General features: G+C 46.6%; 1 protein-coding gene across 1 annotated transcript; it reads right to left on the bottom strand.

The window, feature by feature from the left end:
• Positions 1-296: 296 nt before the first annotated feature.
• Positions 297-4,225, bottom strand: si:ch211-262h13.5 (uncharacterized protein LOC571127 homolog). Its single transcript, XM_029149295.1, has 7 exons — positions 3,949-4,225; positions 3,127-3,237; positions 2,912-2,999; positions 2,615-2,781; positions 2,312-2,419; positions 1,762-1,848; positions 297-1,197 (listed from the first exon to the last, which is right to left on the bottom strand). Exons 1-7 carry the CDS (start codon positions 4,165-4,167, stop codon positions 730-732), a joined length of 1,248 nt encoding a protein of 415 aa, XP_029005128.1. The 5' UTR covers positions 4,168-4,225; the 3' UTR covers positions 297-729.
• Positions 4,226-23,262: the final 19,037 nt, after the last annotated feature.

Below are 23,262 nucleotides of genomic sequence, written 5' to 3'. Positions count from 1 at the left end.
AGTTTGTACATCAGTAACTGAACCTGCTCTGCTTGTGATCGGCGGCTGCTTTTTGTGCAAAGCCTGAAACCATGTAAATGATGATTATCCTTTAACATCGCCGCTGTTTATTGTTGTAGTGTCAGTTTCTATTTAGATTTATTATTATTACTCCGGGATCATGTAAACACAGATTTGAGTTATATAAAAGCCCGAGCCAAGAATTCCCCTTGAGTGGGCTTAAGGACTATGGTGTTACCTTGGAGCACAGACCCAAACACTTATAGTTAATCTCAAGAAGGCACTTACCACTTACACACAATTTGTGAAGTTTATTTCATTGTCAAGAAATTGTGAAGTGATTCTTTATTAATTCCCTAAAACACAAAATGTCTAGAAACAGATTTGATGATATAAAGAACTATTTTACTTAAGCTGAAAGGTTAGTAGCAAATTTATATTTTGAAAATGAACTGAACATTAATACTAACTCTATGCGCTACCAAAAAGTTTGAAACCAACTCAAGCATGTATGTTTTAAGTAGGTTAAACGAGAAAACTCAAGATTTATTCACATTGCCTAAATATTTAAAGCCACTTGCTTTAGGAGACATTGCACCAGAGAGGTTATTAGGTCATGATTTAGGCTAGTGAAAATACACATCATCTTTTAATTAGCTAATATTCTTGCTGATTTTTCTTGCTGTTCTTTTTCTTCTTGCTGACAAACGCAGTCCCGAGCAGCACCCGCTAAGCTGTGGTGTATCGAGCAGGACCCGGACAGGAGCGGAAAGGAGAGGATCCACCGGGAAAATCAGACAGGAATACAGGGTTGTGAGAGGGTGCGGTCTCGTTCAAGGCCTGCCGTTTCCTGCGCTCACGCCTCTGGTAGCGGAAGTTAAACGGGGGACGCAGCGCCGCCGGGCCTCCAATTTCTTCTGATGATGAATCGAGGCCGCTCGCGGGCTGCTGTTCCTCACTGGACGAGGAGCTGAGGGGCCTGGAGGGTTTAACTGCAACGGGTGGGTCGACCTGGCGAGGTTGAAAGGGTGCGGGGTCAACTGGCGCTGGCTGAACGGCGGGGGTCTGCGCGGGGTCAGAAGGAACCGGCCGCGGAGCGTTTCCCGGGTCGTCGATCAGATGAGGGAAGGTGGGTCTCGCGGGCTTCAGAGGGAGGTCGTGACCCTGCGGCTGAACCGGTCTGAGCACGTCAACGTTCTGGAGTCACACGGAGACAGAGTCACAGCAAAGCTGCTGTTTTATGGAGTCACTCCAACAGCAGTAAATAGAGAATCAGTCATGCAGTATAACATTACATGCCACAGTTCGAGAAAAGGATTGAGAAGACAACATAATTATAGCACAGAACCGTACAATTTGGAATCACACAAATATAGAAAGTCGAGACGTACACAGATGCAACAGACATTTGAAGACACAAATGCAACATCACAGAGATATGACAAAATAATTACATGGCCAGTGGTGCACAGCCAGGAAGCTAAATTATCATTTTAGAGGTTCTTCAGTAAAATGTGAAGAAAAACACATTCATCAATGGAGGTCGCAATGTCGGCCGTGTTGTTGCCAACTTGCAGTCCACTCTACATTTTAGTGACTGTTAATTTCAAATGTCTAGGTTATTTTGTACGATTTGGCATGAAAGAGCAAGAAAACTCTTAAAAATAAACATCTGCAGTATTAGTACTAATAAAGAAATCCTTCCAGCCAGCTAAGAATTAATAGCTATGGCTTATTTCCTTACAAATATGATTTCCATACCTGGACTTTGAACATCTCACAAGACACCTGCACTTCAGGATGTACGCGCTTGTCTCCAAGCACTGATCCTGTACAGAAGCCTGCGACCTGAGAGATGATGACACACTTTAGTCATTTCTTTTAGGATACGGAGGAGACGCAAGGGAAAGAAGCAACACACCAGAGCAGGCAGAGAGGAAAAAATAGAAAAGCAGAAAGAAATACTAATTCAGTCTAATGAAGAAGGGAGAGGTCGTCTGTCGAGTTTATGGGAAAAGCAGTTGCTTTAAAGAAAATTGCTAAAATTGCTCTGTCGTGACATTAAACAGCATATCAGATACTGCAGTGGCTGTAAACAAGGTGGTGGTTCATCAATGTTGATTGAAATCTTTTAAACAACAAAAATTTGGTGTCATTCTCTGGAAGTGATTGATTTGCTAAATGAGACACTGTTGTTCAAAAAAAATAAAACATCAAGTCTGTACATAATGGACTGTTTGGACCCCAGAGGCCACGTTGTGGGTACAGCTGATACGTGTCTGGATACCGTGCGGTTTAAAAGCAGCAGTACCTCCGTGTCAGAGTCGGCTGTCAGTCGCTGGCAGGTGCCGCGTTCTGTCACTCCCTCTGGACACTGCTGGACCGTGTACTCCACAAAACTGGCTCTCACCGGCGCGGCCTGAAAAAACACCATACATTTTCAGGCTGTGATACTTAGTTCAGAGGGATGTAGAGCACAAACATGTCCCAGGACCTAAAAGGCCCTCACTGGACTGACGCAGTCTGCACATGTAAACCCAGAGGGTCTGTGTAATGATGAATAAAATAGCTCAACGTATTGTGAGATGAAGTCAGGGTGTTCATTGTGCGACACCTGCGTTGCAGCTCTGGTGATCCTGTTGATTCCAAGTCCTGCTCCTAGTGTGGACTTCCTCTTATAGGATGCCAGCGTGACCTGAGCAGCGTTCACGGCCTCTGGGTTGTCTACAGGCAGCAGCAGCGGGCAGGTCGGACAGGTCTGCTGCAGCTTCTCTGGAGGATCTGTGAGAACCAGCGTGGAAAACAGTCAATCAGCATTTCCTCAGTGCCCTGATGTACAATAATAAAAAAGTGCTGTATTGAGGAGCTATTGCATCAGTAACTACTGTCAAGCTGTTGATCGTGTTGGTACCTGGCACCAGCGTGCATTCGTAGCTGTACAGGTAGGAGTAGCCCTCCGGTGTGTGGAGAATGGTGGTGTTGCAGTTACCAGAGATTTGCTGAAATGAGCACAGGAGCGGTTGCTGCAGGTCGATCTTGTCTGTTTTAGACTTAGAACAATTCTCGCCACGTGAGAGCATGTCGCAGGTTTAATCTATGGAACAAGGCAAACAACATGTGTCCTACTGTTTCCATGAAGGGCCTGACGTCACAGCGTTTCCATGGTTTCGGGCTGCGTATGTGACACTTGGTCTCCAGGACGTCCAGGTCCAGGTAATACACGTTGCCTGCTGGTCCCTGTACGTGCACAAGGCAAACATACAAACATGAGGAGAGGATGCGTGTGACCCAGCGCTGATGAAACCTGCACCTGAGACTAAGTCTGTAACTCAGCTTCATTTCAGTTAAACCTTTAAGGAGCCATTTAGAAACTGCTCGGTGCCTTTTGTGCGACATGGATTTGAGCCGGAGCACAAACGAACGTCAACACTTACAGCCTTTTCAGGTCATGAAACTGAGCCGAGCCTCTTAAACGCCGTCCTATCTCACGGCCTTCGGCGGCGAACAGCATGACGTTCATGAAGCCTGGTGCGAAAGGCGATTGAGACTGAAATGACCTGGACCCAAAGGCCTTTTTCACGAGGCGCGAAATAGGACGACTTCTCATCTCATAACATAACTATGCTCTTCAGTGATATGAGCTGATCATATTTAGTTGTTTTTATCTGTGTTCTGGTCCACTGGTTCCTAAACTGGCCTCTGGGATCCATTATAACATCATTAATTGTATTATTATTTCTAATGTGTAAAAATGTGTTTCAGATTAGAAGTTTAATTTCTAACAATAATACACAAACCTAATCATTCCTATTCCTTTCAGGCCTTAAAGCTTCCCCTGTCTATCCCTGTGACTCCTTTTCACAGCGTTTGTGTGTCAGGAACGAAGTTCTTCTATAAAACATGAAGCGCTCTCCCACAACCACCTGCAGAACAGCCCTCATGTCTGACCTGCGCGTGGAGGTGCACGTTGGCGATGCGGTTCAGGGCAAACTTGTAGCCGTCCGAGCGGTCTTCGTTGATGTAGGTCACGCCCAGACGCGACAGCTTCTCCACGGCTTTGTCGTTGCAGGGGATCGGAGCCAGTTCGATGGGCCCGGGCGCCAGGCCCTCGCCGTGCACCACGGACAGCAAGGAGAGCGGCAGCAGCAGAGCACACGCGTTCTCCATGGCACAGCAGAACCTCACACACAGCCGCTTTAAGGCGACGCCTGTGGCTTGTGTTTGCTTTTAGCTGAGGACGTGACTTTTGGAATCAAAACAGGAGAGAGAGATGTTGAAATGGAGCCAAGGACAAAGTTTATTTGAGGATCGGAGAGCTGATATTTGTGAATGAATGCCCCAGTGATTGATCTGAACTGAGGGCCCAGTCGGCTGTCAAACACAAACCCAGTCAGTTCCACATTATTCCTTTTTGTTCATATACTCGACTGGAGGTTTCTCAGTCCACAAGAGATTTTCATCCAGATCAAAGTGCGGGTGTAATGTATGGAATTAACCCATTAAGTACCTTTTGTACCAGTTTGTAGTTGTATTATCAGCATCTCGCCACAGCGTGTCGCTGTGGGTCTGGTGAGCTGGACTGGAGGAGCTCCGCTAGAACTGCTCATCCACCAGATCTGGGTTAATGATTCTGTGATATATGGCTAATTATTATCAGCGTCGTGTTGCTGCTGTTTTAGGGCTTTGGGACGCTTCTTAATTTCACTGGAAAATACAGGAGACTTTAACTTAATTTGCATGTGTAAATGTATTAATTCAGCAGTTTTTTTGTTACAGCAATGAATCCGGTGTAACTAAAATGCAATTATATGTTTTTATGACGTTCAACCAGTAAACACCGTAACTAGGAGAGTTGTAGGCAGTGTTCACAGTCTTTGGAGGCAGGCAGATTTGTTCCATTGTCTGTGATGAGATTAAAACAATCTGCAACCTCAAATGACTAGCACACAGTTGGAAACACAGCAGCTTTCTATGACCGTGTATCACAGACACACGTCATTATGGAAGTGAACAGCAACATCCTTAATTAGGAAAACCATTCAGAACTGTCCTCATCAGTGAGTAAATAATGAATAATCTACAAGTGTAAAGCTAATAAAAGGCTCATTCAATAACATGAACTGTCCTGTTAATCCAGACACAAAAACACACAAAAACCAAAGTCTGAAAATAATAATTCGGACAGAATTCACTCTTTAATTCAGACTGTTGCAGACAGTGCTTCGTCCTCGTCCTTCGTCGTTCCACTCGGACCTGTCAGCGGCTGATCCACTGCTCCATCTGATGCCTGTTGATCGCTGATGACACCTGTTTCTATACTCTGACCTCTGCACCAGCTGATCCTTGTGATCCTTGGTGCGGTATGAAACTTGGTGTTCAAATCAGAATTCATGTACAGTGGGATCCTTGTGCAAGCATCTGGTCGGGGATTATCATTTAATCCATTTTATTCACAGAACCAGGTTCGGCTCTCACCAGGGGATGGAGCAGGCAGAGAGACTCACTCAGCAGAACAAATTTTGCTAATATCAGAAAAAAAGGAGCTGCTTGGATGCCGTGTGTTATTATGTGACTGTGTGAGTCACTGCGTGCGTCTTCATACATGAGAATGTCCATCTGTGTGCGCGTCTGACCGTGCGTGTCAGCGTCAGCGTTACCAGCAGCCAGTTGTGTTGCAGCAGAAAGAGTCTGTGGGGGAGAGATAAGAACGCCGGGGCTGCTCCAAGGACTCGCTCCACCAGCACAACACCAGACCCAAGTTAGACAAACCTCCTTTGATGTGAGCACAGAGTAATCTCCCCTTCTGCTCGCTCGCAGAGAGCTCGATGCCCGGGTCCAGATAGGATGAGGCCGCCGCCACCGGGGCTTCCGCTGCGTCCGCTGCCTCTTTGTGCAGCGGCGGCGATTGAGGGGACGGGTTTCGGTGTAACACGCTTTAAATGGTCTTGAAAGGTTTGACCGGACGGGGCAGTTCCACTCTGAGCGTCCAGATCTCTTTCAGGGAAGTTCATTAGGATTGTTTAAAGTGGAGAATTTCAGCCCAGTGTGGATAAATGCTGTTCTACAGAAACGTCCACGAGCGAGAACACATTTCTAGGAGAATTAGTGTCAGGAATCTCCCCCTGTGTAACACGGCCTGTCAGTGGGAGCGCGAAGAAGCTGGGCTCTTTGCTGCACTGCACTTTTAAGGAGCCATTTCTCCTCGTTTTCCTCTCGCGCCACATTCTACCTGATTTGTCTCTGTTTACATTTTGTCTTTTATCATCACTTTGTGCATCACTCGCAGATTCGTGCGACTGAATAGGACACAATTACAAGATGGCAGACAGCCTTTATCTTTACCAAATGACTCCCTTTATCTTCATCTCATGCGGTTTCATTCACATATGCACAATTTCTTTGTCCGCCTGTTTGCTTTTCATCTGTCTTGTCACTATCTTCCTCTCATGTGATGCTGCTCGGGTTCTTTCTTATCGTGTTGGTCGCAGCCTGCACAGAGAAGTGGAGGCACTGAGATACAGACGGAAGTGAAAGAGGGGAGAATTCATTCCATTCCAGCATTTACAGTATTTGGTTTCAAACCTTTCCTTCGCTGCACAAAAACCTGCTTCCTACACTAAGACTTGAAAAGTGACGCAAAACCCTGTAATCGGTCGATCCGAGGGCTCATGTTGGCAACGCTGCCACAGCCGATTGCTGTGTTCTGTGGTACTTGTCACATACACCCGTCATAAGTCAGAGTCAGTCGCTAACTGTAATTTCATGAGTATTCACTTCTCCTTCTGCAGCTGCAGGGAGTAAACAGGAGCAGGACACCCACACTGAAACATTATTCATACAGTTCAGGGGCAAGTGTGTATTTTGTTAACAAGAATAAAAAAATCTTTTTCTGCACAATAATACACTAATGTTCACTATTCTTGTAACAGGCCGACAACAAATGCTCATATTTAAAATGCCTCATATACAGCATATAGTTACACAGCTATACTACAATATGACTATTACTACTAGTGAAACATTCATAGCACACTCCACTCCACTATGACCTCAATTACAAACGTTCTCCTCTTTCCTGAAGCCTAAAAAAAGCATGTTACGCCGTATTAGAGAGCAGCATATATCCAATAAGTGTGAATATGTCAGAATGTCTAGGCTCTCCAGCAATGTCTGACTTTTTTGGGTTCGTCCCTACAGGAAATCAGACTCTCTAAAATTTAATCACCATATTTAGCACAGATACAATATAACGGGCTTCACTGATATCGTCCCAGTTTCCAGTATGTGAAGCAGAGGGAGACAGCAAACAGAGCAGGAGGCAGGAGAAGGATGTGCGCCAGGGTGCAAGGAACCAGGACAGAATGTTTGCACGGCACTGTAACACACACAGTTGTGAGAACTGGATCAATTGTATGGAACTATGTGACCACACCATGAGAAAATCAATACTACAGGCTTTGTTCAGTGAGAGCCCATAATAGATACACCGGGCTTCAATCAGAGTACGTCCTGTCACAAGAAGTGGTCTGAGAGAGTGGATCGCTCACCTCGAACATTTAGCCTCGCTTCACTGGCTGAAAACTGGTTCAGAGTCTGCACCTGCAAACTCATGAACTTGAAAACTGTAAGTCCCTGATCAATACCATGGTCTAAGACTCTGTCATGTCAAACTAATGTAGAAATGCTCCAGTGTTTTTTCTTCTTTTTATAATATTACACATTTTAAAACTTACTATGTATTTGATGGTTAATATTATCCAATTATAACATCCTTCCACATTCATTCTGTCAATATTTTAAAATGTAAAATTCATGCTTTACTGTCAGATGAATGAAAATACAAATCTTTTAATTTAATTTTTAATTGGTACCACTGAAATCCTGTGGTGGCCTCTTGATGACCATATTTCAAATCCAATATTTACTCTAATGCTTAAAAAACAGATTTTCTAGTAGCTGCTGCATTTCCAACTTTACCCATCTTGGAGTTGGTGGAGGCTGGTCTGGAGGTCCAACCATTTAATCATCCTCACCCTGTGTGCTGGAAAACCAGAATACTGTCGCTAGGAAGCTTCACAGTAGCAGAATCTAGATGCAATTGATGGTTTCACACCAGTCATATTCACCACAAACACATGCAGCCGCACAAGTAAATATCGGGTAAATAAATAATAATGGGTTTGTCGTTCACAGGGACACTTGGAACAAATAACATATATGAGCATGCACGAGTTTGAGAGGGAGGGAAAATGCAGGGGAACAGCCGTGCCAGGGTGTATTATAGAGACGCAGAGCTGCGATGATGATGCACAGTGTGAGAGACTGGTTCAATCACTGAACGTGATTGAAGTGTGGGGCACTTCAAACTCCGGCGATCACGATGCATTCGCCACTCCTCGTTTCACCTCCGTGGGCCTCTCTGAGCCGTGTCACAACCAGTCACCTGCTGCCCGCCGCCAGGTCGAGCTCAAAGGATAAAATACACATGCATAATAAGTGGAGGCGGAGAGGAGCTTGTGTTTGTCCATATATAAGCATACTTTCCTTTGTGTGTTCATTTGCATGAGAGACTGAGGTTGTGGAGAAGTCATGGAGTCAGTGTGCGACCTTGTCTAAATGACTGGGTTTCAAACTGGTGCCAACTTCTCCTGCACTGAAGCCGCTTCATCCAGGTGCCTTTGATGTCAGCACTTAAAAGCAGCACGGCCTCACCTGGAGGAGGCGCCTGCGCACGGAGGACGCCGGAGGCCTCAGTGCCCGTGTGGGTGCATGTGGGTGCGTGTGACAACGCGTGCGTGGTGATGTATAGTTTATATATGGTACTGCGTGTGCGCGCGTGCGCCACCTGAGCTCAGCTTCCTGGTGAACAAGCGTTTTTCAGCAGCTGACATCTCTAGAATCAACACCTCTATTTCTTTCATGTCCATCTGCTCCAGTGTCCAGTAAACGCAGGGTTTGTTTTAGGCAGAGTTATTTTAAGTCGCACATGTAAATGTTCTTGTTTCATCTGTGGTTTAAACAACTAAAGCTGCACAATAGCGTCGCAAGCTGCAGATATTCTGTACGATCGCTGAACGCGCCTCGTCTTTCAACGAGCCACTGATCGCTCTCCGTTTGGTTATATACAGTACCTCAGACTTGAGGCGCCCTTGGCACGCTGCCATTTCAATTACCTTTCTCACTTCCTGGGTAATCTTTTAATCTCGCTGCGATCCACCGTAGTCTCAGCCCAGTATTTGAAAATCACTTAGCCGGTTTCTTTTTCCGCTCTTTAATGTCCATCAAATATTGAGTCTTTTTTCTGTTTTCATGCTGAACGGGTGTCTCTCAGCAGCCAACCGCTGTGCAGACGGCTGTTGCGTGCTTCATAGTCATATTCTGTGACATTTTCTTTTTAAAGAATTACAATTCTGCAGGTATTTATCTCTAATTGATATGACACCCCAGCGACTCAACTTATACCAGGCTGATGAAAGTTGACATCTGTTGCTTGAAGGATCTTGTTGTGAGAATGATTTTTTTATTACTGCTACTGTAACAAGATTTAATATTTTTTACCTTTCAAATTGTCTGGAAGAGCTGAAGAGGGACCAACCAGCACGGAACAAACACTGCTGCAACCATCAGTGTTCAGAGGAAGCAGGAGAGCTGGAGGGACATCTGATGGGGCAGTGTGAGGGTCAAAAGGTCACATTTGGAGCTAGGTGTGAAGTGAGATCATCATGGGGAAAAACAACATGTACCTGTATTTACTGTGTATAGTTTTTGACAGATGAGTTGATGTTGACAACCAGTAGCTGTTTTTAAATCGGTGCAGCAACAGGCTGAACCCAGTAATTCTCTTCCTGTTTTTGCATGGGTTTTATTTTGTCATGTTGTTTTTGGATCTGCAGTATTGTGTTTTTAACACATGTGCGCATAAGGTTTGCTGGTTCCATTCCAGATCAGACCCAAGATGTTTCCCTCACTTCAGCCGGATTGATTGTGGCTCTGTGTCTGAATGAGGACGGCTGGTTAGGGTAAAATAAAAATTCAGGTCCTGGCATCACTCCCACACAGTCTGTCTCTTTGTCTGACTACCACTCTTTGCTTGGCTGCCTCTGACCAACTATCTGCCTGATTGCACACTCTCTGCCCATCAGATCAGTGCTGCTCACAGCCAGGGAGAGAGGAGGTGTGAAAAGCTCCTGCAGAGAGAGCAACCCCAGGAAATGCCAGCCAAAGAATGAGTGAAACAAGGAAAGTCTGGGCGACGTGTGTGTGTGTGTGTGTGTGTGTGTGTGTGTGTGTGTGTGTGTGTGTGTGCGTGTGTGTGTGTGCATGTGTGTGCATGTGTGTGTGTGCGCGCATGCGTGCGTGAGTGAGTGTGTGTGTGGGTGCGTGCGTGAGCGAGCGAGCGTGTGTTTGTGTGTGTGTGTGAGTGTGTGTGTGTGCGTGTGTGTTTGTGCGTGCGTGCATGCATGTGTGAGCAAGTGTGTGTGTGTGTGTGTGTGTGTGTGTATGGGTGTGTGTGTGTGTGTGCGCGCGCGTGTGTGTGCGCGTGTGTGTGCTATTCTGTGCATGTGGTTCATGTCATTCCCTTTCCTCCACGTTAATACCTGTCTGCTTCCCTTCACTTGAATGGATAAGACCCTTTGGCTGACAGTATTATAATGCATGGAGCAGAAATGAAAACACTGTTGTTGTTTGAGTCCAAATGAGACTGTGCACCTTCACCGCCGCGCTCACATAGACCCCAGATATGACAGATTTACATTTAAGCGTGACAGCGTCATGTGGCTCGTCTGTGCTCAGCACTGCTGCAAAATCACTGAAACCATTGTTCCAGTTCACATGAACGGCGTGAGGAACATGCTGATGTTGTCATCTCAACACTTTAATCACAGATGTTCCAACACTTTGTTCAAATGCTGCAGGGGAGAAAATGCAGAGTGATGCCCTCAAACCATAATAGTAGGAATAAAAGGATAAAAGAAAACACACACACACACACACACACACACACACACACACACACACACACACACACACACACACACACACACACACACACACACACACACATACACACACACACACACACACACACACACACACACACACACACACACACACACAAACACACACACACACACACACACACACACACACTGCAGTGGCTCATGAGGGGAACGGTGCAGCTTTATCAACCCTGAAATGGGAAGTGGTTTGTGCTATTAAAACTGAATATGTGACTGTGGCAGAGAAGCAGGATGAGAAGGGTGTTGGTCAGGAAGAGGGGGGACGAGATGGTCCAGTGGGCAAAGAAGCAGCTCCCTGTAATCTTAATTAACACGGCAACACAACATGAGTCCTGCACAGAAATGGAAGAGATCACATAAATATAAGAAGTCATTGCATCAGAGCTTCGCCTTCCAGAACTGCTGCAAAGCAGCAAATCGCAGCAGAGAACGGCTGTGCAGCAAAAACCCCCTCAGCTGTCGCTGCCTGAGCTGAGGAGCGAGCCAGACGCCTGCACAAAATGGGAACACAATACTGTGCAAATAAAAGTGACCCAGAATCTCGAAGTGAATTCATGAGGAGCTGCAGCGGCGGCAGACGTGCACGGCTTCCAATGCGCCGGCACCGCTGCACATGCGACCTCGTATCCTAGAAATACGCTGCTGTACTAATCAGCTGCCTGCCCAGTCATGCTGCGACGGCAGCGTAATCACAGCCTGGCTCATGTTCACAGGCAGCGTTTCTATTTAGTTGTTTTACTGAATGAATGAAGCTACTTTTATTAGCAGCGGCGGCGCCGCCAGGAGGCGGTGGGGGGTGGATGGCGGGCGCACAAAGCCCCCAACTGTGTGAGCAGAGACTGGGTGTGAGCCCGGAGCCCCGCTGAACCAAACAGCCTCCCACCTAATGCAAACACGACTGAAGGAGGGGAGGAATGAAGATTTGTTTGATGAGCAGCGGTAAAATGGAAGGAATCGAGTCCAGTGGTGAAGACGCCGGCGCTGGGTTCATCTGCACATAATCAGGTGTAAATAATGCGGCGGAGCGGTGTTGGGGCCTCCCACCGGGCCCCGCGTCGCCACTCGCTGCGCTCCCACATCTGGCTGGAGCTTTGAAGTGGCAGGTGTGTCATCTGCATGCCACACACACGCAGCGCGGTGACTGCGCCGGAGAACGGCCTTTGTTGGAGAGAACAAACACACACGCGCTTGTTTGGGTGTTGAGGGACTGTTTTTGATACGGCATAATCAGATTCACGCATCTTATGTTACAGAGGCTTTAATGAACAAAAGGAAGCAGGCTTTAAATCCACACTGCTGTTTGGGGCAAATCACCCGGGATGAGCGATGACTTGATTCCAGTCCCATTCATGTGCAAAAGACCTGATCTAATACGATTTCGCCTCCCAGTGGCACTTCACGATTGTATTTCATGTAAAAAAGTGTTTTTTTTATACACGTGCGCACACACACACACACACACACACACACACACACACACACACACACACACACACACACACACACACACACACACACACACACACACAGTTACTCGTTGTCACACATCCACAGGCGTGTCTCTAGCAGTAGTTTGACAAATCTTGGGGCTTAGACAGGATTTTACTCGTCTCCGGGGACGAATGAGTGTGTTGCCCATGATACATTTTATCAGCAGTGTGTGACGCGTAAATAGGCCGTTTTTCTTGCATTTTAAAGACACTGTGTTTCGGTTGCTGCTCTTTTCTCTCACGAACGAGTCCTGTGAGCGTTGTGTAACACGACTACCTACAGGCCAACGTGAAGCGTTCCCACCACACACACTCTTTAATATCTTGGCGCCGTGTCCCGCTCTCTCTGGGCCACAGGTGTTCTGACGCCCTCCTTGTTTTCTACTCCGGCTCCGGTCCAGTTTCGTCGAGTTGCTCGGGCTCTTGTCAGTTTCTCTCCTCGGGCGGAATTCAAATCTCCTCCCAAAGCTGCAGGATAAACAGTGTCTCAAGAAGCCTGTGCACCTGATGTGATTTAGAGACACTGGAACTCTTTCCAAGTCTTGCAGTTCATTTATTTTCCCATTCATGGTTAATGTGAGGCCCCACAGCCTCTGCTCTCTCCTTCTCTCTCTATCGGTGACTTTTAAAGCTACTCAGCAGAGCCGGCTTTGCCCAGTTCTGCTCCGGAGCTGTGCTGTGACACCACGTCGCAAGCTGAGCGACATTTACCTGACTCCCCGGACCACAGGGGTGTTGCTTCACATGCTAATTTAAAGGAATCCAACAAAAGCTGCGGATTTGTTCAGTTGTCAGGGCTTCTAGCTCAGTCTGGAGCAGATTGTTGCAGTCGACCGCTGTGAGAAGCAATCACTCAGAAATAACCTGCAGCCTAGTGATATGAACGCCGTTTCAGCCAAGAGCACGGGCGCTGGCTTCGTAAAGGCCGCGCAATGCATTTCACACAGCCTTTAGAGAAGCAAAACAAAGTCTGGATCACGTAGGACTGGTCAAATAACGTCCGTCTTACAGGAAAACGCCTCCGCTTTCATATTCATTGATGCAAAGCGACACTGCAGCATCAGCTCACGCCTCCTGGGTCACAGCTCTAGTTTCTGACTCTGGGTTTTCTGACTTGCTTGCTTTGTTTTCATACGTTTCGTGAGTCACTGGATCATCCAGCAGCTTTGCTCCCCAGTATGAAGACAGGCTGCAGTGACCAGTGAGGGAGGCTCACACAAACACAGGGAAAATGCAACCCAGGTTCAAAAATAACCAGTTTAATTAGTTCTCTGCTTTGCGTGCGTGAGGGCAGGATGGCGCTGCAGCGACTGAGTAATTAAGAGCAACCAGCCTTTGATCTTAATGAGCTTCTTCTACTCCAGTCGCATGCGAGCTCCGTGCGAGGCCCGCGTGTGTGCGTGTCTCCCAGAACAACCCTCTGTGAAGAGGAGCGAAGTCCAGCCCACTGGCGCCAGCGGGAGCTCTATCGTCCGCTCTCGTGACCTTTTGCCTCTGGGTCACAGGCTACACGTCACGTCTCTGGAGAGGCAGATTTGACGCAGAAGCATCTTTCGGCGTGAGTTTTCTTCTGGAGTTCATGACTAATTGACTGGGGGATAATTGGAATGCTGAACAGCGGCAGCAGGAGTCCACTCCATTCAGCGGTGAGATTGATCCGTCTAAAACAACAGCAACAAACACGGCCCGCAATCACTCTGGAGGGGGTGCTCCACTGAGAACATCATTACTGAGTCTGTGTTGTTTGCTGAATCAAAGTAGCTCCACCAGCTTTGATAAAAGCGCCTGGTGCTGATCAGGGTGGGAGTTTGCCTCTGGGTTCGCCACAAGCCAACCGGTGTCTCTTTAATATTCTGCTCTGATTGGACTGAAACCGAAACAGGACACAATGTATAATTAAACCAAGGGACACATTACTTTGAGTTTAGTCAGTTGAATCATCCTGAACAAAGCATCACATTCACTGAGTGCAGACTAGATGCACCAGCAGAACGTTGTTTATGACTGAGTGTCAGCTGCGGTCGCTCCACGCGGCACGAAGACGTCGGTGTTTCCCATCCCAGGTGTTAATAGCAAAGTCCGCGACAGCATCCAGCTTTGTTGTGTGAGACCAGAGGTGGATTATGTTTGTAAAAGCTCATGTGTAAAAAAAGAATTATACAAACAACAAACAAGGGACCAATCAGAGCGACAATAGAAGCCTGTGGCAGTTTTAGTCTTTATTTACAAATACCGTCCAAAACAAAACAAAAACAAACAAACATGTTGACAGAAATATAAAAGTCCAACTGGGAGATTCCCCAGCGGAGGAGCTGATTTGTAAGTGCCTACACACAGTAGAACAGAGATGCTGATGAAGATGCATGATGAGTGAGAGAGAGCACAGACCTACAGTAGTTGCTGTGTTTGGTCACGTACAGATTCCCAGACAGCGTCCTGGAGGCAGCTCTTCACCCGCGTCCGCCCGCTTTCAGCACATGATCTGCAGCCTGAGTGCGACCTGACCCGGCACAGCTCAGCTGCAGCGCCAGCACCGTGTTCTGCTCAATCCCAGTCGCTGTGAAGCCGCCAGCGATGTGTTTGCACTGGTCTGAGGTGAACTGGGAGCCAGTCGGAGCCACAGTGGAGAGATCTACTCAGTGTCTGGATACACGTAAGCAGCTGGTGCAGCCAATCAGAACCCAAACACCATGAAATGTGCTTTACACATGCAAATCTGACAAGTGACAAGTTCATCTACTAAAACCCGAGACGTGGAGTCAATGATCAGGAAACAAGCATGAATGTGACACTTCCTGTTACTAGTTCCACCAACCTGCCTGTGTGGTGTAGTGGGTTTCCTGTTTAATTCTTCACACTGAACTGTTGTCCAGATGAGTTCATTGAACCTGCCCTGTCTTGAACAACAGAATCAACAGTCATTGTGATGGTTAGAAGTGGTCACTCACAAACTTGTAAACTGATTAAAAGCGAAGGCGTCATGAAGGAATTGTTCTCCCATCCTGACAACTGGACCTGTTTTTGGAGCACAGTCTGTTTTGTGTTTGCTGGATGGAGCCGGTAGGTGTCTTAATCAAAGCGGAGCCTTGGGTCCATGGACGCCTTCAACAGCTTCAGACAGTTTCTCATTACTGAGCTGGCATTTAGCGTTTAGTCACTTTAACATCCAGTTCCGCTCCTGTCTGCTGAGTCAGAGCACAGTCTGTGCTCTGCTGCGTGAATGGAACAGTAGGAGCTGACTGATAGAGTGCAGCAGATGTAAATAGTAACATACAGTAGGTAAGTGGACGCGTCGGTAACGCTGCTGCAATAAATGCTATAATCTGTCCACAATCCTGCATTTACACGGCAAGAAACGCGATCAACAAGTAGCTGGAAAGCAATTCATGTCCTGTCCTAACTTGTCAAAGCCAAACAAAACGCTGGGCACAGCTTTAACAACCAATCAGGTCCGCGCTCCTCTCTGTCTCCCCCTTCACTGTGATTCTGTTTCAAACAATGGTTTGGAGAGAGTGGAAGAGAAGCTGATTACAACCATTCAACGCTGTCCTGTTCTCCGCTACTTTGATTTGAAAGGCGACTGGAATAAGACGACCCTCGGGAACAGCTGCATCAATCACTGAGGTCAGTGCTAAAGGACAGCTCCACCGCGACAGAGCGCTTTGATCGTCTCCTCACAAGTCACAATTTGAAACGTCCTCGCATGTCAGCAGCCGCTGCTAAAATTAATATGGTAAAAGCAGCCCAGTTGTGATTTTCTTCATAAACACAAAGTGTGATTACTTAATTAGTAATCAGTAAATAAATGTGTGGTCCAGGAGAAACAAATATGTCAGAAAAGAGCAAAACATGGCGCAGAAGTCAAATTGTGTTATTGTTTTTTTCTCAGTCTTGTTTTTCAAACTTTTTCCCTTTGTGGTGTAATTAGTGAGGAAGCGATCTCTCCACAGTGTCCATTCAGTAGCTAATGGACGCATCCCATAATTGTAGGTGATGATATCATCATCAAACACATCTCCTTTGTGTTGGCTCAGTTAAAAACATGCTGCAGTGCAGAAAGCGCTAAGAATGTAAATTTAAACCCGCATTCATGGGATCACTGGAACGACGACCGTCTTCTGAACAGCTGTTTCCACTGTCATGATCCTCGCGCTCCAGTCTGCTGCTGCTTTAGCTTAGCTGCACGCAGTTTGCACTGAGCTGGAACTGCTCTAGATGCATCACTGGGATGTTTTTCACTCACATCCCTAATGTCTGCAATTCCTCCTGTTCTTGACCTTTTGGGAGGAAAGCTTGAATAATTATAAGCCACACGATGCGCGGCTCGCGCCGATAATCAGATTCTCCAGTGAATCTCAACACTTGAGTCACTGCACTGAGTTTCCTTCCACCGCGCTATTAATGGAAACGCCCTCGTCTCTCAGGTGCAATGATTTGCAAACTCGAAAAGTGCCGTCTTCCTGTCAGGTAATAGGACTTTTACAGTAAATGACGAGCATATGCTGCCTTTACTGCTCAACCTTCTGCTGCTCCACGCAGCATCAGGAGACTATGACATGTCACACTGTGAGTGCTTATCTTTACGTTGCAGTGGGGATTATTTCCTGGCTGTTTTAAAGGCACCTGTGGGAGAGGAGGCTGACATGGAGACCATTAAAATCCATTAAAAATACACGACACCATATTATCGAATGTTTCTCCTGCGCTCAACTCGGCTGCTTTGACATTCAGTATTTCTTTGTGATAACGGCAGATTTATTCCTTTTGTGGACGTGGCGCGTGATTCAGAGACTGGTACAACTCATCCCACACTGGAATCCTGAGCCAAGAACTGCCTCTGCCATGGCAGCGCATCAGGTACCACAGGTGATACAGAGACTTCCTGTTAATTTCCACTGCAGCAACAGTCATTCTCCTGCCAAACGCATAAACCTACTTGTGCTGAAAAGACTGGTGGAGCCATTCAGTTTAATATTCATAATCTGCACAGGAGAATTAGTGTATTTATCAACGTCTTTGTGCACATGTGCACTCCTGTGTGTTGCACAGAGAGATGCTTGACTCCCAATAGATGTCATTATTTTCCACTTGCAAGCTCTCATCGCAGCACGAGTGCAGAGGTATTTTTATTATTCTGTCTGTGCTGTTTTGTGTGCGCATGTGCACACATGGATGAGTGTGTGCTACAGGCAGAAACCGAGGCATGCATGTATTTGTGTGTGCACTTTGCAGTATTTTGGTTTCTTAAAAAGCTGCAGTTCTTTCTGGTTTGCAGAGGAGCACCACACATCTAATTTCCTGCAAAATCTTACTGCAACAAAAGCCTTGTGGAGCGTCGGTTCTCACAGCATCGGGGCAATCGGTTCAAGTCACTGGCACAAATACAATCTTTCATCTTGTTCGGGAGCAGGCTTTTGAATTAGCTGCGTGGCGTGACTCCCTGTCAGGCTGGCAGGCGCAGAGCTCATGTTTTAGAAAGTGGGATGGGAGAGGCAAGAGATGACACGATCAATTACATCAGCAAAAAGCTTGCAGAAGGTGTTAAAATGTGCTTTTGTGAGTGCTACACCTGGATGAAGGCAGCCGAGCGAGGCTGTGGAGCTGTCAGCACCATGGACAGCACCTCGCACGCTTCGCTACAGCTGCACATCTGATTACTGTGATATGTTTCATCTATTACTGAGCAGTAAACTCAAGAATAAAAAAGGTTTAATTAAAGAAATGAATGTTAAATGCGTCTTCCTGCAGGACCCAGGATGGTTCACACCTTCCGGTAACTTCTGTCTCGGGGGCTGTTAGATATGAATAGAAATCTAATAATAGGAGCATGAGTTGATCCTGATTGAGACTGTGTCCAGCTGTGATCCGTCAAATTATCTCAGTCTCACCTTGCCAATATGAATGCCCTGAAAATTTAACTAGAACTCAAATAAAGGGGGTCATAGAGAATGAGTTGTCTGTGTCTACGTGTGGCTGTGAAATGCTGTTTTCTCCTGACTCTGTAGGTGCATTATTAAAGCAACTCTGTGTTGGAGCTATGGTTTCCAGTTGCAGGAAACTCAGTGAAATAACTACAAAAAAGCTGCACAATAGGATGCAAATGACTACAAAAAGATGCAAAATGACAACCAGGAGACACAAACTGGTGACAAAGACTCTCAAAACAAATATCCAAATAAAAACTGCTGCAAACAAGAGAAAGAAATTGACTACAAAGAGATGCAAATGACTGCAAAGACACTCAAAGCGACTGCGAAAAGACAAGCAATCAGAAAAAGATGCAAAACAGCTTGTGACACTAAAAGAGCACAAAGAGAAAAAGGTGCTTACAAAATATTCAAAGACTTACAAAAAGACTTGAAATGACAAGGAGAGCGGGAATGACCAGCGCTCCGAGTGGAGGGCGTCTCTGTTCACAGTCTGTGCAGGCTTCGCTCGCTCCCCTGCGTCTGCATTAGTAAAACCTCGCCTCACAGTCACAGCAAGACAAAGAGAAACTGAGAGGGCTGAGAGCAGAGCCGGTGTGGAGAAAGGTAGAAAGTGAGACAAAAGACAGAGGCAAAGAGAGGGAGCGATAATGAGGAGAGACAGAGCAGAATATCTCACACTTCTCCTAATGTTTCATTCTTACTGTCAGATTCCTGCTTTTCAGATTCCACCCAGGGCAGACAGACTGACAGGCTATTTTTCATGGGCTCTGCTTTTCCTCCCCAGCTCCTGCAACTGTAAACCTGGCTCTAAATGAGTGCCATAAATCCTGCACAAATCCACATATATATCTGCCACATTGCTGGAGACAGCTGATTATTCCTGCGGCCGATAACGTGCGTGTCTGCAGCGGCGGCGTATTAATCTAAGCAACGTAATCGAATCAGTGAGTTCATCATCGCTGGGTGGGCGCTTGTCACAGATAAAAACAACGGGTTGTTTAGAATTCAAAATTAATGTGCACAATATTTAGATGGATATTTGGATTTGCCAGCAAGTGGCTGGAGCAGAGCTCCAACAGGAAGTGGCTCAGGGCCTGTGGGGAACAGAGTGGGTGAGGATAAGAGGGCTGATAGTGAATGATGAGCACCATGGGGTCGGGTGCTGAGGCGGTGAGATGAACGGGTGAGCAGCTGCAAAGCAGCCCTGCACATGACGCGCGGCCCAGACGCCCATTACCCACAAGGCAAAAGGAGCGAGGCTCAGGGTCAAGACGTACGACAATAGAGCAGTTACAGCCCACGGATCAGGGTGGAACAGACTGAGAAGAACGCACGTGGCTCCACAGAGGCTGGAAACCTGGCACCAGCACTGTGTTCCACAGTAGCACTGTTTTTAAGGACGAGGGTGAAAACACAAACCAATAATCACAAGTAAAGCAGGAGCAACAGAAGGACGTGAAGCATTAAGGTAAAAATAAAAGCTGGAACAGGACGGAAAGTTAATGGAAACTAATTCAAAGGTGTTAAGTCACGTTTTAGTTTTTGATGGTTTATCTTCTCAGATTTGAATGAGACTCGCACAAATCCATCCCAGAAATCATAAATAGCAAAGAAGAGGATTATGATGATGAGCTGTCTTCTAGTTTGACCTCTGAACCTTACTTCACCCTTCACACCACGTCCCCAGACTCCTAATTAAGACAAAAAACATTTATATTTAATGTGGCCTAGTTTTATAAGAGGCTTATTTCAGTGGATTGTGTGAATCATGATGACTTAAATTTTTTCTTCTCGAATACAGGACTAGAGCTGCTAGTTAAATATTTCCAGACTGATATGACTGCTAATACAATTGAAGTCTACAGTACCAATGCTACTGCTGCTGTACATGAAGGCTACGTCTCATAAATCTCTCTAATGGGGAACAACAATTAAGAACATGTTGCTTTTTCACACAGATATTTTATCCTCTGCTTCACTGAAGGTGATAAACGGCGAGAAAGTGATTTTCCATCTGTCTTTCACGTCCACCATCTGCCTTTGCAGGAAAACCTGGAGGCACGGGGTTTGTTCGTGGAGGACGATCCATCAGTCGTTAATGATTTGCGTCATAAAAGCATTCAGCAGATCTCTGATTGAATTCAACCTGTGGCACGCTGGGCGGCGCCTCCGGTGGAGGCTGCCAAGCGTCCTGAGTCCTGGCTGCGTTGCCAGCATCAGACCAGTTGTGGGTGAATGTTGGTGGTTCTGGCATCGGAGGCGTGAGTGGGAGCCAGCTTTGGGCCATGCATGGCTGCTGGACTTGGCGGGCGTGGAACGCGGTGTAGAGCGGCGCTGGGCTGAGACACGGCGCCAATTAGCAGCTCTTAGACTTCGCTCGGTCCGACAAAGCTGGGGCCATTCAGGCGTGTGAGTCGTTTGGCGCCTGGTGACCTGAGGACATTGTCGGCTACGGGGCTGCGTTGTGTTTGTATTTACATCAGTCTAATTACGTTTTGTTGTCCACATCAAACCCAGAGTAAGAACCTGATGAAAGGTGATGCACAGATTTATTTCCTTTAGTTTATCATTTCTGTCCTGGCAGCCGCCGTCCACATTTAAGCTTTTCCTCCCATGTCTCCATTTAAAAGTCACTTTAATATTATTTTCTAATTGTGCTATTAGTTGGACTTTAACATGGTGTCGTTTAAAGGCCAGCTCATCCTGTCGTACACCTTTGTTTCATGACAAACTGTAATTGGACTAAAATCACATTTCCTGCCACCGCTGGCATTTCTTCTGACGGCTTCATGATTCGGCTGCAGGTTCACGGGTTTTAGAAAACTGCAAACAAAAACTGTGACCTACAGTATCATGGTCCATAAAACCCTGTCAGGATGTCACATGCTTCTGATTAACAATCGGATTATTTGATTATTTAATGTGTGAATTCTCTGCTTTTAAAGCAGTCTGGTTGGAGGTCAACCATCACACATACGTCTCCCCACATCTACTTTAACAGTCCTGAAGCTCTAAGTTGACACTGAAAAATGTGGCAGGTAATTCGCAATGTGTTCCTCGTGAAGTGTAGACAAGCATTGGAGCGACGACAGACACAGTCTGATCGAGTCACCGGCGACCGGGCTGGTTAGTATGGAGATTGAGTGCTGGAGGTTAAGTGGGGAGAAGCCTTTCCTTTCAGGGGAGAAAACGGGGCGTCTGCTCTGGCTTCTAACCGTGTGAAATATTAACCAGGCTGGGGACAGCACGGCAGCTGCACAGCCTCAGCCTGCATAACATCAGGACACTGTAGAGAGAGACTTTGTTCTAAGAAGCAGAAGCGAGGGGACAGCGGAGCTCAGATACGAGATAAAGCCTGAATGCGAAGCCTGTTGACTCACGCCTGCGTCCTATTCAACAGAATTCCTGGTAATCAAGTAATCAATCAGCTGTTTATGACAGAACATGACTAAAAGCAGCCTCCTGAGCTCAGCCGCGTGAGTCAATGTGAGCTCAGCAGTAAAACTCACTCCTACATGATGCAACGGTCCTGCAACTGAGACGCCCCAGAAAAATACGCAGCCAGAAAAGAGATGCGGCTTTTCTATTTTTAATCACTTCCCAAAATTGTACGTATGTTGGTTGAATTAGACACCGATTCATTCCTGTATCGGTGCCCTGGAGAAGTTACACCAACGCTCATATCAGCAAAACGAAAAGAAAAAAAAAACATTCCAGATTTGTACAACACAAAGATGATTTGACATCTGTTTATAGAAAAATAGGAAACAGGCCGAGAGATAGAGAGAGAGAGAGAGAGAGATGCTCGACTGAGACTCCCTGCCTAAGATGAGAAACTTTAAAGAGAGACAAAGAACCGGGACACCAAACAAGAGCAGAGTCCCCCCCATGTCTGGCCAGGGAGCAGACGGGGGGGAAGAGAAAAGGAGGAACAAGGACAATGACGAGCGGGAGAAAGAGAGAGAGACGAGGAAGAAGAGGAGGGAGAGGGACGTTGAAAGTAGTAAGATTAGAAGAGGCAGGAAGAGGACGACGGAGGACGACCTATGGTACGGCTTCGCACCGTGGAAGTGACGCGAGACGACCCGGAATCGACCGTTAGAACATGACGACGAAGAGCAGAGGTCGAGAGGGAAGGCAGAGAACGAGAGAGCAGGGTCGGTGGGAAAGAGGAAGAGCAAGAGGAGAGAGAGATAGATTGTATTGGAAGGACGGAGAGGCGAGGAGCGGAAAGAAAAGGAGAAGGAGAAGAAGAGAGACGAGAGAGAAGGAAGAGAGAGAGAGAGAGAGAGAGAGAGAGAGACAGATGACGAGAGAGAGAGAGAGAGAGAGAGAGGGAGAGAGAGAGAGGGAGAGAGAGAGAGAGATGGATTCATGGGAGAGGAGAAGAGATGATGTGAAATGCAATCCCTACAAGTTCAACTTGTAGGGATTTTTCCCTCTTTCTTGACTTTTCACCAGTCGAGTTGCAACAATGCATATAACCACTTAAATATCTAATTTAGCCGGTGGAGGAAGCTCCGGCATCAACAGGGAGGGAGCTTTGACTTGAGAGCAGGAGAGGAGACAGGGGCCAAATGAGGCAGGCTGATTGCTATTCTGAAATGTGGCAGAGCGGAAGACAAGGACAGCGCTGGAAAAATCTATACACTACAGAGAGAAGTGAAGGCTGAGTGTGTGTGTGTGTGTGTGTGTGTGTGTGTGTGTGTGTGTGTGTGTGTGTGTGTGTGTGTGAGATGAGGCCACAGTTGTTGGAGATTCAGTCTCATATTCTGAATTTCTGCCTGTCTCTCTCCTCTTGTCACACAGATATTGTTACAG

The sequence above is a fragment of the Betta splendens genome, chromosome 4 (genome assembly GCF_900634795.4).
Source record: "Betta splendens chromosome 4, fBetSpl5.4, whole genome shotgun sequence".
In the NCBI taxonomy this organism is placed as follows: domain Eukaryota; kingdom Metazoa; phylum Chordata; class Actinopteri; order Anabantiformes; family Osphronemidae; genus Betta; species Betta splendens.
Note: the sequence above shows the minus strand (reverse complement) of the source record. Positions and strands in the feature narration are given on the sequence as shown.

Coding starts and splice junctions, on each gene's coding strand:
- si:ch211-262h13.5 (XM_029149295.1), bottom strand. CDS start 4,167: ATGGAGAACGCGTGTGCTCTGCTGCTGCCGCTCTCCTTGCTGTCCGTG. Junction 2,782..2,911: donor CGAATGCACGCTGGTGCCAG/GTACCAACACGA, acceptor TGGTTCTCACAG/ATCCTCCAGAGAAGCTGCAG. Junction 1,198..1,761: donor GTGAGATGTTCAAAGTCCAG/GTATGGAAATCA, acceptor GTGTGACTCCAG/AACGTTGACGTGCTCAGACC.